General features: G+C 49.4%; 1 protein-coding gene across 2 annotated transcripts in view; it reads left to right on the top strand.

Moving 5' to 3' along the window:
* LOC116938952 (ecotropic viral integration site 5 protein homolog) overlaps nucleotides 1-7,114 on the top strand; it is a 583,027-nt gene extending 575,913 nt beyond the window's left edge. For both annotated transcript variants that reach the window (XM_076061015.1, XM_076061016.1), the window contains 4 exons: nucleotides 541-687; nucleotides 2,822-2,917; nucleotides 4,019-4,114; nucleotides 5,196-7,114. In XM_076061015.1, the coding sequence (XP_075917130.1) occupies nucleotides 541-687; nucleotides 2,822-2,917; nucleotides 4,019-4,114; nucleotides 5,196-5,708 (852 nt within the window). In that variant the 3' untranslated portion in view covers nucleotides 5,709-7,114. The remainder of the gene's footprint in view (nucleotides 1-540; nucleotides 688-2,821; nucleotides 2,918-4,018; nucleotides 4,115-5,195) is intronic.
* The last annotated feature ends 7,812 nt before the right edge of the window (nucleotides 7,115-14,926 follow it).

Here is a 14,926-nt window from a genome sequence, read left to right as displayed (position 1 = left end):
CTGATATCATGGAAGGTGGAGTAGCTTCATCGTGGAAGTCACGGTTACCTGGTAATGCAAATTAGCATGGTTGGTCTACGTGCGGTGCAAAAAAAGTGCAACATACATAGCACGGTTGACTACGTACGGTGCGAAAGAAGTTCAACATATTATGAGACCTCCTTTGTCAGTAACAAGATATAGGAATAGGTTTTACCCTTTTAACTGGCACAAAAACTGACACCTTTATTCAAGGCATCATGTTTGCAATAACCACAACACAAGCAGTCAAAATGCAAACAAAAAAGACATTATTATCAGAGTTGTCTTTTTTGTTTGCATTTTGACTGCTTGTGTTGTGGTTATTGCAAACATGATGCCTTGAACAAAGGTGTCAGTTTTTGTGCCAGTTAAAAGGGTAAAACCTATTCCTAAGTTCAACATACATACATACATAAAGCGGGATGAGCGAGCAGAGGCAGAGCAGCTCCCACCCGCTCCCCCGCGTGGTCTGCGAGGGAGGCTGAGACCCCCCCCCCCCACCATGGTGTGTCTGTGCAGAGCCAGCTGGTGAGCTCACAGCTGCGGCGAGCCGAGCAGGAGCTGAGCACATGCCAGCAGCGGGTCGCGGTGCTCGCACGCGAGAACGGCGAGCTGCACGCCGCCGTCGCCACCGCCAAGCGCCGCGTCGCCGAGCACGAGTGCCAGGTAGCGGGGACGTAGGGCGGGGACGTGGGGCGGGGAGCGCCAAGTACCGGTATTGGGGCCCGGGATGCGGATCTACCATCGCCGAGAACCCGTTGGGACTCGAATGCAGAGTGGAGGAGGGTCGGGGCAGGAGGTGGCCACGTGTGGTGTGCGTGGTTGAATGCGGGCAGCCGCGTGTGATTAAAAAGTTCAACTTCTTTCGCACTGCATGTCGTCAACCGTGCTAATCGGAGGTGCTGGGAAATAATAATTGCATTTCTAAAGTGCCTTTTGTCATGGATCTCAAAGCGCTGTACAAGACACAGCAGGCACTCGGCATAAAAATTACTCGTGAAACTAACAACCATAAAAATGGATAAATTATAAAATTAATGCTGAATTGACTAAAAGTTGAAGACGTGTGTGTGAATACGATTTAAGATGAGTTTTGTTTCAAATGTCCATGGACTCCAATATCCTCACATCTCATGGGAGAGAGAGAGAGAGACGGGTCCAGAGTCTGGGTCCTGCTATGCAGGAAGGAGCTCAGTCTCCCATCGACCCAGACTCGGGCTGGGAACGCAGAAAAGATCTCTGCATGCCCAGATATTTAGAGACCTTGAGCCGAAGTGGGTACAGCATGTTTCTGATGATGGGGCGCCATGGTGGTGGGATGTTAACTACCTCGCCTGGTATATAGGAGGTCATGGGTTCGATGCCAACCCTGACGCCTGTTGTGTATTTGGAGTTTGTGTGTATCTCCCCATAGTCACGTGGATTCGTTTCCGGGTACTCTGGTTTTCCCCTCCACATTTAGAAACATGCGTTTAGAGTTTTCGGTTGCTATGAATGTCCACGTGATAAGCCACTTTGTTGAGCTATCATTTGTGGGCCAGGTCGCTTCTGAAAAAAGAGCTTTGTGGGCCTTTACCTGGTAAAATTTTTAAAAAACGTTGAAGAGTTTTTAATAGTTAAATGTAGGCTGGGGCAATGTGGTTCAGAGCTTTTAAGTTGGCAATGGTATGTGAAACTGGAAGCCGGTGCAGGGAGGCCAATACTGTGAGGGAGTTGCGATCTCTGGAAGTGGTTCTGGTCAACTCCCTAGCAGCCGCATTCCCACGCACCTCCTGAGCCACGCCAGGGAGCCAAGACATCGCGATTGTCGATTTAGAGATGAAAGGAAGCCGTGGACCAGCTTGTCTGCATCTGAAGCAGGGACAAGGGATCGGATGTGGGAGATGTTCGTAAGATGGAAAAACAAGTTCTTTGTGATCTTTTTTACACGAGAATCACAGATGACCGCTAGATTTTTGACCTCCTGTGCTGAACGGCCATCAGTCCTAACGTTGAACGGTGCAGCTTTTTGAAGTTGATCGAGTAACCCAAACAGCATCATCTCCGAATTAACGCCATACAACTTAAAGGTGGGACCTTTTTTGCCAGTATCAAAGTATTACAAAAATAAGAATAGCTATAAAATTCTCACGACGTTTCGACTGCAACACAAGCAATCATCATCAGGTGTGAAAACCACAGCTGTTTTATATTTTTATTATTTTATTGTTTCCCTTCTCGTGACTTTACCGAAAGAACCAAGAATATGAATCCCTGCAGTCACGAAAGCTTTAAATAAAAAAAATAAGAATAGCTGTTACCCTTTCAGGTGTTAAGATTTTGAAGGGAAACAATACAATACAATAATAAAAATACATAACAATAAAATTCTCACGACGTTTCGACTGCTGTGGTTTTCACACCTGATGATGATTGCTTGTGTTGCAGTCGAAACGTGGTGAGAATTTTATTGTTTTATATTTTTATCATTTGATTGTTTCTCTTCTACGTGACTTTATCAAAAGAACCAAGAATAGGTGTTAAGATGTTCAAACACTAACTAGAAAGCTTTTGCAAGGAATCATATTTTTTACAACTGAATGGTGTTTTGTTGCAATCAACTTTGATGGAAGTCAGCGACAAAGCGAGGATGGAGGCAGATAAAAAGGAGAGCGGACTCGAGCGTGCAAGTACATTTTGGTGCCGTCCGTATGACAATGGAAGAGTGTAGTGTGGTGGTGTGCTGCGGTGGGAGTGCTTGCGGTGTAGGGAGCGGTGATGAACATCGTTGTGTCTTCCGTTGTCGTGCCGACGGCGGCAGCGTAAGGAGCAGGCGATGTCAGCGCGGCTCCGTGATGCCGATCACCTGGCGGCCGTGGCCGAGCTCCGGCAGAGAATCGCAGAGCTGGAGATCCAGGTGAGATGCGCTTGGCACCACGGTCGGCACCGCCGGTGTCCACCGCACCCTCGTCGTAACGTCAATCCGAGCCACCACAAGCCTCATCACAATTGTAGCGACCGCAGTCGGCACCACCCACCATCATTGTCACAATCGCGATCACATTCACAACCACAACAGCAGTCATCAATTCCCACCGCAGTCATCACTCGCCATATTTATCATCGTCCCCACAATCGCAACCACCACAGTCAAGTGGCCACAACAATGTTCACCGTCACCACAATCGTCGTAAAAATATTCGCAATTTACGACCAATCACCGCAGTCATCGCCACTGTAATCGGCCAAATTAATATCACCACAACCATGCCCACCCTGCCCAATGCTTTGCCGCCATCGGCAGCATCGCCGCCACCGCCGGCACCCTTGTCATGCTTGCACAGCTTCGCTCGCCTTTTGTGGTGACTCGTGAGAACGGTGCGTCTGGTGGATGGCAGCGTTACACCGCGCTCGCCGCTTTACCAGTGCGCACGGAGTCGGTGAATATCCGATCATTCTTACCGGCGTCCTGTGCCGAAGACAATTTTTACTCGCATCAAAACTCATTTCATTAGAACTGCTTTTTGTGTTTAGTATGTTTAGCGTGGTTCGCTACGTATGGTGTGAAATAGTTCCTACATACATTACAAGATGCAAATCTTTGTGATGTCGTCTTCCTAGCTAGTGCATGCAACCAAGCTCATCCATGTCATCTCTGCAAAATAGATCCTTGAAATAATTATAATTTTAAATGTTTTTATTTGTTTACCAGGTAAGGCCCACTGAGCTTATATAGCTATATAGCGACCTGACCTAAATGTGGAGGGGAAAATCCTACAACCCGGAGAAAAATCCATACGACAACAGGGAGAACATAAATTACAAATATACAGTAGGTGTCAGGGTTGGGATCGTACCCACGACATCCTGTACACCAGGCGAGGTAGTTAACATCTCGCCACCGTGGTGCCCTATCTTTGCACCTCAGTTGATTCTCCGTTGGTTCAATGAACGACATTGGTGTATTAAGTTTGTGACAGCGATATTAATGATTTTGATGATGGCATTGTGCTTCCAGCACGAGGAGGGTCAGCTGACGGGTCAGCTGACGCGTACGGACACGCGGCAGCACATCCGGGACCTCACCGAGCAAATCGCAGAGCTGCAGGAAGAGGTGCCACCCCTCCCCCCCCCCCCAACCGCACTCGACACCGGTGCTGCACATGTGCAGCATGTGCAGCATACGCAACACACAGTAACGCTCGCTCACATACACTCAGGCACGCACACATGGAGCAACGCATGCAGCATGCACGCCTCGCACACAGAAGCTCGCTCACATACACTCATGTAGCAGACGCAGCACATACAGTATACACTGTGCATACAGTACACGGAGAATACTCCCTTACATATGCTCGGGCACACACATGAGATGCTTGCTCACAGGCAGTCATTCACACACTCAGCACGTGGAGCATACATACACACGCTCGCTCACACGCCCAAGCGCACACACACGCAGGACGTATGCAGTACGCGTGTAGCACACTTGCACGGTTGCTCGTTCACGCGCACGCACGTACAAGCACATTTGTTTGTGCCCATAATTGCACACAAGCTTGGTCACACACACATTTGCAAAAGCTTGCTCGCTACATATGAAAAAGCCCTCCTGTGTGTACTATCTGCATTTTCAGGGATTGTGGCGGAAAGTTCTGTAGCGAGCACCGCGTTAAGACTGGAAGTGTGCATGATGTTGCCAGCTCTATGCCCGGCCACCTTTGTCTGCCAAGTCCTGATGTTTATACATCCAACCGGGCACTCCTTTCAGGCCGAGTTGACCTAGAGGCGGTCCTGGAAAGGCTTCTATACCACTTGAATCAAGTCCAGGTTCCTGGGTTTATAGGTTCATCGATCAATTATCCGGCTGTACAGTACTACGGTTAGAGCCACGAATATCAGTAAGAATGCGATAAGTTTAAATTCTGTTTGTGGGCCGATTGGGCCTATAATCTTTATGGGGGTCGTTAAATGAGTAACACTTAACAGGGAAGTCAACGCTGGTTGTTTTCTTAAATGAGGAATGTGGAATTTCCACCGCTGGTTCAGGCCCTTCAACGGACACGCGCGCCGCTCCGTGCTGCTGTGTGGCGCTCCGGCACCGGGCCGGCCGATGAGTACGACGTGAAGCAAGAGGCAAAGCTGTCCCGCCATTTACACTTGCCGCCGTGTTGGCTTTGCGCGCGCGCCAGGTGCAGAGGCTGAGGGGCGGACAGCCCGGTGTCACGGCGCAGGCCCTCGATCGGATCCACATCAGCGCCCACGACGACGACGACGACGACGATGACGACGAAGACGATGATTATGAAATTGACGAAGAAAGAAGAAAAATGACAAAGCTCGCAAGCCAGAGTTCGCCAGACGCAGGAGCCGATGACGACGACGACGACGACGATGACGACGACTACGTTCACGACGCCGGAAACGGCAGTGAAAATTTTGCAACTTGGAGAAATGTGAACTCCAGCGAGAGCGACGCTGACGACGACTGCGTGTTGGAGGGTGGCAGTGAGCTGAAGCGGTGCAAGAAGACTTCGAGCGCATTCCGTGGACTCGCTGGCGAGGGTGGCCCCAGCGATGGCGGCGTCATGCCCGTGGGGCAATGCACCAAAGTCGGTGGCTCGGAGTGCGACGGCGACGACGACGCCGACGACGCGGCCCTCGTGGATCGGCTGAAGAGGCGCAGCCGCAGCACCGCCGTGTGACGACGACTCAGTGAGCCGGTGGTGATGGTGGTGGGCGCTGTTCGCCGGCGCGATTCGCGGTGACCCCAGCGGTGCGTCGTTGTTGCTGTCCGCTGGGGAGGACATTAAAAGACTCCCTCCCCCCCATCTTGACGGTGTCTGAGAGCGGGCGATTTGTGCGCCGATTGTTGAAACTGCCCGCAACTTTGAAAAACCGTCCCCTCTTCACGTAACTATGACGTAGCGGGGTCACGCAGTGGGCCACCCCCTTGAGTTTTTGGAGAGCCTCTGGTTAAATCGAATCGGGTTTCCATCACTCTGCACTTAAAAGGTCGGTACAGTGAGTCCATTGAACGGAGGGACTCTTTCCCAGAGCATGGGACTCTAGGGCAAGGATCAGTTTGTACCGGACTACGAGGGATCGCGAGAGAGCGAAGACACGGACTCCGCGGCACAAAGATATCCATGTGGAAACTTGGGGGGGTTTGCGTGTCTGCAGCAACCAGCGCCTAATCGGGCTGATGATGAAGCCCCATCTCGTGCGCATGGACACCGCGCACCTCTGTATCCGGGTCCCATATCCGCAGCGGTTCATTGGAGTGCCTGTTTACCGGTGCGTGTACCAACTTTGCGTAAACACAACCGTCAGGATACACTACAGTTGATTTGTTTTATACTTTTTTCTAAAATGGTATATAGACATGCATTTACACACACACACACGTGCTTTGAGACTTCCGGTGGGGGAGGGGGGGGAGGTCACAGCTGTTCTTCCTCGTAGCCAGGGATGTTGGTGGTGCCTACTGCCCAGGAAAAACTGCCAGCGTCTCGTCGGTAAAGGCCTCCAGGCCACAGACAAGACGCGTGGTTGTCGTAATTTTAGCATCGTCCAGTCAACCTGGCGCCCCCACTTGCACCTTCCCCCCTTTGCTCATCGGCTCGTCTGATTTTTATCCGCGACTTTGATTCGATTTATTTTTAATTTTCACGTAAAAAAAGTGGTAGAATTTTGAAAGACGCTGACATTTTTTTTTAAAGTGAAACTTCGGCTGCATTTGATTTTCTTCTCGAGCCTTCTCCATCTCCTTAATGATTTGATCCCCATCAAATTCGTACATTATTTTATTTAGTCTTCAAGTAACATTTACTGAGAGTCTTCTGTTTTAAATTAATAATTTAACTCTGTGAGTGTAGCGTTAGTTCGATTGTAGCTCAGTGTTTTTGCGCCACGGTGGTTGGCACGCGCTCACTCGCCTCTACGTGTGCATCTGCCCGTGGTGTCTCGTTTGTTTCTGCGTTACATTTTTGTTAACTTTTGTGAATTCACAACGGCAATAGGTTTTTTTGTCTTTCTTTTTTTTCTTAAACCGTCAACTTGTAAATAACTTATTTTAATTGTACTTACAATAAACGAATGTTCACCTCTATCGCGATGTCCGCTTACAAATGCGCGTGTTGACGTACATGAGGTACGTGAGTCGTCGATGTCGCGAGTGCAGCGCACGTGGTGTTTTGAGGCTTTGTAATCGCCGGCCCGTGGGGACGCGGCCGCTGGTGTGGCTAGGGCCACGACAGGCTTCAGGCCTCGACGAGTCACGGTTTATTCAAATCCTGCCACCGAGATGCCCACCAGCTAATGCCATCGCGAACCGTGAGGGAATCGGCTGGCCATGTGCCCGGCTGGGGGCTTGCCATAGCTAAGCGTTATTCACATGTCGAGCACGGTTGGCGACGTACGGTGCGAAATAAGTTCATCATACATACATACAAAGCTGTTAGATCTTAAAAGTAATAATGGTTTCAATCTAGATTTGAAGTTTTCGTGACTGCAGGGATCCATACTCTTTGGTTTTTTCGGTAAAGTCACGTGGGTAGAAAATCAAATAAATTAAATCACGACGTTTCGATTGCAACACAAGCAATCATCATCAAGTGGGAAAACCACAGCAAGAATTTGTTTTGCTTTAGTGGGAGAGAGAGTTGCCGTGGTAAGAGGTTATATAGGTAAGAAAGGGGGAGGAGCAAGGGGGGAGAGGGAGGGGTCGGGGAGGGGGAAGTGGGCGGAGCTGGGAGTGATGTTGCTGAACAATTATTGGTAACCACTAGGTTAAGCTGTGTGTGGGAAATTTAAACCAACAATGAATGCCGTGCAAATCTGCTGGCCTTACTGCCGGATTTGAGTGGCCGCAGATGGCAAATTCAGTTTACACAGCGAGAGACGTAACCCGTTCAGTTGTGGGGGTTTGACCTCTGCGAGCAGAGCGACCGACGGCAGAGATGGGACGGAGTGAACAGCGGCGAGCGGGCGCGAGAAGGGGCCTTGGGTGTGGCCCACTCGCCAGGCCACTTGCTCTGGTGCTTACCGTGTGGCACATCCACGGCTCTGCCGTTCTCTCGCAGAGACCCTCTGTTGGTGTTGACCCATTTTTGGTGGATCTCTTGACGATACTGCCCAGTCTGTTCCATTATCTGAGATGTGAATCCTTATATATGTACACGGAGTTCAACCACCGGCACTGCAGGTCACAACACCGCTCTTTCTGCCTCTTCTCTCGCACTCCTCCACTGTGGAATCTTCTCTCCCATCATCGTCTCTTTTTACACAGGCTCATATAAGAACGCACTGTATGTTGAACTTCTTTCGCACCGTACGTAGCCAACCGTGCTCATCGGAAGTGTGGGGGAAGGACAACAGATTTAACACAAAAGAAGCTGTTCTGAAGACATTAGTTTTCAGTCTAGATTTAAAAGTGCATAGCTCCAATGGCTTCCTAATATCGGAAGGAAGAACCTTCCAGGCGGCCGCTGAAGTGCATCTGAAAGCGCGCGATGCGGTTACCACCGTGTTTGTTCGATGGTTAGCCATAGGGTGCCGTTGCGAGCATGACCGGAGTTAAAGTGATGGTTTACACTCTTTGACGAGATCAGCAAGGTATTGTGGTTCATTTGTGGCAAGCAAAATGGAGCACGCTTGGTGGAGATATAGCTTTCCTAAAGAAGCTGCGGAAAATGTATACTTGCGCCAAGCTTAAAATAGCTAACGATAAAAACAATACCAACATTAGAAGATGTTTCGCCGCGAGTGAGAATCCCCACGAGTCCGGGAAATATGAGTATGTGGAGACAGCATACATACAAGTACAGCATACATTTTCGCTTGTGACCCTTGGGCTACACCCATTTCAAACCTTTAAAACAGCCTGCCTCAGCAGTTTTCCCATGCTTCTCCTGATGACGATCGCTTGCGCTGCGATCGAAACGTCGTCGTTTTTTTGTTATTTTATTTGAACCTATCTACGTGACTTTACCGAAAGACCCAAGAATAAGTACAGCAAATATACAAGTACACCATACATACAAGTAATGTATAGCATACACATACGAGCTGAGATGTCACGCGGCTGCCGTCGATGGCACGCGCGTGTGCAACAGCTGCACGTTGCGGCCTCGATGGAAATCTGTGCATGCCGCGTCCTTACAAGAGATTGCGTTCCAGACGTGGCAACCGGTTGCCGTGGTCTGCTTTCATTCATTAACAGACTGTTGGGGCAAGTGCTGTTCGCGAGCACCTCATGAAGGCCGGGATGACACACGGAGGGGGTGGGTGGCCAGCAACCACGCTGCCTTTGTCTCCCTCGTGGCGATGTTTACTCACCGCACCGGGTACTCATTTGAGGCCGAGTCGACCTAGGGGAGGCCTAGGACAGGTCCAGATAATCGTCACTGGGGTCGCCAGGTTCGTAGCGCAGCGCGCTCACTGTTATACTACCGCTCCCCACTCACGAACAAAGATGCCCCCGTATAGCCTTAACAGACATAACAGACACGATGGTCGCTGTCTCACGCGCGCACACACAGGCGGCTCCTAAACGCTGGAGGTCGTGTGGGCGTCCACAAAAAAAAAAGGATAACTTTGGTTCTGGCCTGACAACTTCACGTCACCTAAGAGCTTGCGGAGGAGCTGCGTTCGTAAACCATACCGCGATGTGCTCGAGAGTATTTACAAAAGACGATCGAGTAGCATTAAAAATGGGGCATAATTGAAAGAAAAAAAACACGTATGTAGAACTTCTTTCGCGCCGTACGTTAGCCAACCGTGGCGAATCGGAGGTGCATAATCAGCCCCAGATTCAATTGGAACGGTGACAATTCAATCCAGAAATACAGGTGTGTGTGTGTGTGCGCACGTGTGTTAAACGCAGTTCAGAAACACACCGTCAAAGAATAGAATGTGAACCCTTGTTGAGGACTCGGTGCGATGGTTTTTTTACAAGGCCGGAGGGCCCTCCGGTGCTGAGGCATCGATGGACATGGGTGGCCACTGCGCTCCACCAGCCGCCACGGCACACGACTTCCGATGGACGTTCCAACACCAAACTGGAGGTCACCCGGCAGAGGTCACCTGTGAGCCGTACAACTCTTGATGGATGGGACCTGAGGATCGGGGCTCCTCTCGACTGTTATTTCTGAACCCGCAACAAAACCGCTGAACCGCCGAGCAATTTTTCTCGCGCGACCCACCCTGCAGTCGAAAACGCCGTCCCTTGTTTCGTGACGAAAAACAAAATCGCCGGCAACGGTTCCCCCTAGCGGAACGCTTCCCGCGCGCGACCTTGTGGAGCCGTCCAATTCGGCCGTAGGTCGGTGGCGTCGTGACCGCCTTCAGCTACAACCCGTCGGCGGTATTGGTGCCACGTGTCATTGGGGCGACGCGGTCGCTTTGACCGTCGCTTTAAATGTCACGCGGTGATTCGTAGGCACGGAGCAGACGACGACGATGCCCTCGCATCCTCCTGCGGTTAGCTGGCAATTATTTTTTAAACTACACGTATTCCTAAAAATGCAATTCTCGTGGCTTAAATGGGATTGTTGTTGTTGTTGTTTTCCTCTTCTTTAAATGTTCTGCGAGACGGCAAGACCGGCGAGCCGCTGGGTGCGCTCTTAACAGCCCATGCTGCCGCACGCGGATGAACTGGCGCGCAAGTGTCCATCGATCATTAAACCCCCGGGCACACGGCACGGGGGATGGAGCGATGCGTGCACGTGGGTGACTTCCTGCAGCCCGTGTTGTTACGAGGAACGGGGGTGATGCACCAGCTCCACTCGTGCCCTTCCTCCGTGTGAATGAGCGGTGACTCAGGCTGCTCGCTGGAAGGCGACAGCTGTTCGCAGCGCTCCAGCCGTTTTGCCACTTCGCTGTTTTATTGCTCGCGGATTTCAGGTTCAGGGTTCACCTTGGTACACAACATTGCCTCGGCAACGGGCCGCCCTCTTTCCTCCGCGTTACTCCGGATGAGCGGTTTCCACCGATACAGGTGGGCGTGTTCCGCCCGGCCGATCCACGTTCACCGCTATTATCGATTAGCACGGTCGGCTACGTACGGTGCGAAGGAAGTTCTACATTCGTACAAAGATGCTCCGTCCAGATGAGTGTGGCCCTGCTTATCGCGTGGGTGTGTCGCTTTGTTACAGCTCTCGAAAGCAAATACTCGTCATACCATCTTGGGATACACTGCTTGTCTGTGGCATGTGTTCTGTAAACAAATCTGTGGTATAAAATAAATAAAATCACGACGTTTCGGGCGCAACGCAAGTGCCCGTGTCTACAGCCTCGTGTCACAAGCAGCCTCCTTTTGCCCACTTCAGCAAATTGTTTCTTGCTGTGGGTACTTCCACCTGATGAGGGGCACGTGTGTTGAGCCCGAAACGTCGTGATTTTATTTATTTTATTTTATACCCACGTGACTTTACCGAAAGAACCAAAGAGTGGATTCCTGCAGTCACGAAAACTTCAAATCGAGATTAAATCTGTGTGGGTTTTTTTTTCATGTTAAGGCCGTTTAATAAAGTGGGAGAAATGCCGAGGCTTAGGAGTTTATGTAAGTGTGGACGTCAGGGACTGGAACGTGAGATTGTCTCACGTCCCAGTCTCTGACGTCTACACTTTAGTAAAAAAAATAGCTGTGATTTTCACACGTGATGATGATTGCTTGTGTTGCAATCGAAACGTCGTGATTTTTTATTTTTATATTTTATTTTATTTTTATTTTCTTTACCGACGTGACTTTACGGAAAGAACCAAGAGTACGGCTCCTCTTGTTCGTCTGGTTACCGACCCCTGTCCTCTACCAATGACCTGGAGCACCCAGTGAATATCGGGGATTTGTGTTACACGTTGGCTTTCAGCCCCAGATTCATTTCGAATGTTTAAACAACAACAACAAAAACACCTGCTGATAATTCAATCCAGGAATACAGATGTGTGTATGTGAAACGCAGCGAACAAACACACTGTCAGAGAACGCAACGTGAACCCTTGTTAAGGACTGAATGGGATTGTTTCTAAAAGTCCAAGGAGTCTCCGGTGTTGAGGCAACGGTGCACACTGGTGGCCACTGTGCTCCCACCAGCTGTCACGACGCGACTTCTGATGGAGGTTCCAACACCAACGTAGAGGTCACCCAGCAGAGTAGGCCTTGGAGCAGTGCCGGATTATCCTCGTAGCAAAAGTAGCTACATATGTAGTAGTAGCTGCTACTACTACACGTGTAGTAGTAGTAGCTACTACTACTACACGTGTAGTAGTAGCTACTACTGCTACACGTGTAGTAGTAGCTACGGGTCCCGCACTTTCAAGGCCGCCGCGCTAAATGTTTTCAAGCTATCAATTCCGGTTCAGTGATTCTGCACTTGCTCTATTACTATAGTGCTATACCGCCTTCAACTTTTACGAACGACTGGGTGTTTAAGGTTAGCGATTTGTCGTATTATCTGGCTGTGTAGCAAATGAAAAAATACAATTACTTTACCGTGCAAGTAAAAAAAATGTCTTTTAATATTTGTGTTTTTTTATATTTAGGGCCCCTTTAGAACGTTTGCTACGGGCCCCGCACTCGCTGAATCCGGCACTGCCTTGGAGGGCATCTGTCTTCTGCGCAACTCTTGGCAGACCTGCGATCGGAGCTCCCTTTTACCTTTCTGGGCCAGCACACCAGTCAACCTTCACCACCCAAATTTTTGTCGCTCAACCGTGCAGTTAAAAACTATATCTGGCAATTCGTGACGACGAACACAAATCGTCTGCAACAGTTCCACGCGGGCAGCTTCCCACGGCCCGAAAAAAAACAATGGTGAATCATTCCGGGATCGTATCTGAACTCGCAGTGGCTTCGGTTTGAACCGCAAACGAAATAGAACCAGGAGGCGTGCATTTGAAACTAACAACCCCGAATTAAGTGGCACCCTCGTGAAGCCACGCTTAATAGGCTTACTAAGCGTGTCACAGAGGGCCCTTTTGTTGAAAATGTAGGATTTGTATGAGAGATCATTAGTTAAGGAGCTAAGCGGTGATTTCACCGTTTTGTCGGTGGTACAGCCCAACATTCCTCCCTCGGGCCAGACAGACAGGCACAGCATCTTCCCCTCCTTAAAAAATGTCATTGAACGAGTTTGCAGAGGCAAAGACGTGATAGCAGTAGCGGGTCCCAAGCGGTGTCTGTTGGGGAAACGAGGCACGCAATTTTGGGTTTGAACCCAGGGCCTCTTGCCAGGTCAAGCCAGCTTCGGGGCATCGCGGTGGCTAGGAGATGTTATCTCCCTCTCCTGGTATACAGGAGGTCGTGGGTTCGATTCTGACTCTGATGCTTGTTACATATTTGGAGTTTGCAAGTCTTTCTCTCCCTGTGCTCGCGTGGATTTTTCTCCAGGTCCTCCGGGTTTACCCTTCCACATTTAGAAACATGCGATTAGAGTATTCGGCTGATATAAATGTTCATATGATAAGCCACTTCTTTGAGCTATCATTTGTTGCCAGATCGCTTCTAAAGAACAGCTGTATAGCTCAGTGGGCCCTTACCTGGTAAAATACAAAATAGTTTCAACGTTTTCGGATATTCAGCGAGTTTTGTGATCTCAGACCTGGCCACGAAAGTAAAAAAAAACTCAAACTCGCTTTGAACTTTATCCGAGGCGGGTTCTTGAGGATGCGTGCTGGAAATATTTGGAGGTTTGGCGCAGATAATTATCCAACGAACTCGTCTGCACGGCTTGAGAGAGCCGCAAACTGCTTCGGAGCCGCATACTGCGGCTCCGAAGCCGAATACCGCTCTTTAGGGACTGATTCGTGCAGTTGTTCGCATGTGTTGTGGCTCTTAAAATATAGAAGTTTTTGTTGTTTTGGTTGCTGGCCACGGGACGAGGTGTGTTTGTGTGTATGAGAGCACTGCAGGAGGGTACAATTAAGTAAGTAGTATTTAAAAATACTTTTTTTTTTAAAACACGTTTTAATGAAATGTACCGTACTAATAATGGCAGAACCCCACGACTCCAGGAAGTGGCCCCGAGGCTTGCCACAACGTAAGGGGGACCGTGTTGATTTACAGCCAACGTCAGTTGAGCGTGGACAATTAGACCCAAGCTGAAACATAACGTATAAAAAAGATTGTTTAAAAATATTTTTTGTTAATGATAGAATACTGTATTGTCACCGGTATGACATAAGTATACCAGGTTTGCAGTCGATACATTTGTAAGTGGGTTCAAATTGAGTTACAAGATTTTTTTGAGGATATAAGAACAGACAGAGTGAGCTAAATAAAAGCGTGTAATAATAATAAAAAGGGGCCCGTGATTCCACTTCTGGCGTGTGTGTGTGTGGATGTTCTGCACTATTTGGCTGTGCCGTCATAGGAATATTTAAACAGGGCATCGTCGAATGTCCACGTGGTTGTTTTGAATTATTTGAAGTGCCTTTCAGTGCGGTGGTTGAGTTGTGAAAGTCCGAGCTCACGATTCCAACGTTAGCTGTGATACAGGATGCTGCCGGGCATCGCTGTTGACAAACCTCACTGCCTCTCAGCAGGTTACATGTTTGCCTCGTGGTGAGGGGTTAACCCCCTACCTACTTGGCTCACACCTTTGAGAAGTCAACACCGCTCGAAGGGGAGTCAGGGCTGGCTTTGCTGCCGATTTACCTCTCAAGATAGCGTTCAGAATCCGACACGGAGCTTTCTATTATCGCGGTTGGCTATGTACGGTACGAAAGAAGTTCAACATCCACTACGGGCTGGGTCAGAGGGCAAATTACCGGTGGTCCGGTCCATTCCGAGGGTCGGTGGGTGACCGGGCTGTGTGGGGAAATTGAAAATGTGATTACAATAACACAAAAATGTGTTTTTATTATTTTTTCTTTGGGGCTGCCGAGTGTGTGTGTGACTTATGATACAACTGAGAGCGTCAAT

The sequence above is a fragment of the Petromyzon marinus genome, chromosome 5 (assembly GCF_048934315.1).
Source record: "Petromyzon marinus isolate PM22_M1 ecotype Great Lakes invasive population chromosome 5, UKy_Petmar_22M1.pri1.0, whole genome shotgun sequence".
Taxonomy (NCBI): Eukaryota; Metazoa; Chordata; class Hyperoartia; order Petromyzontiformes; family Petromyzontidae; genus Petromyzon; species Petromyzon marinus.
Note: the sequence above shows the minus strand (reverse complement) of the source record. Positions and strands in the feature narration are given on the sequence as shown.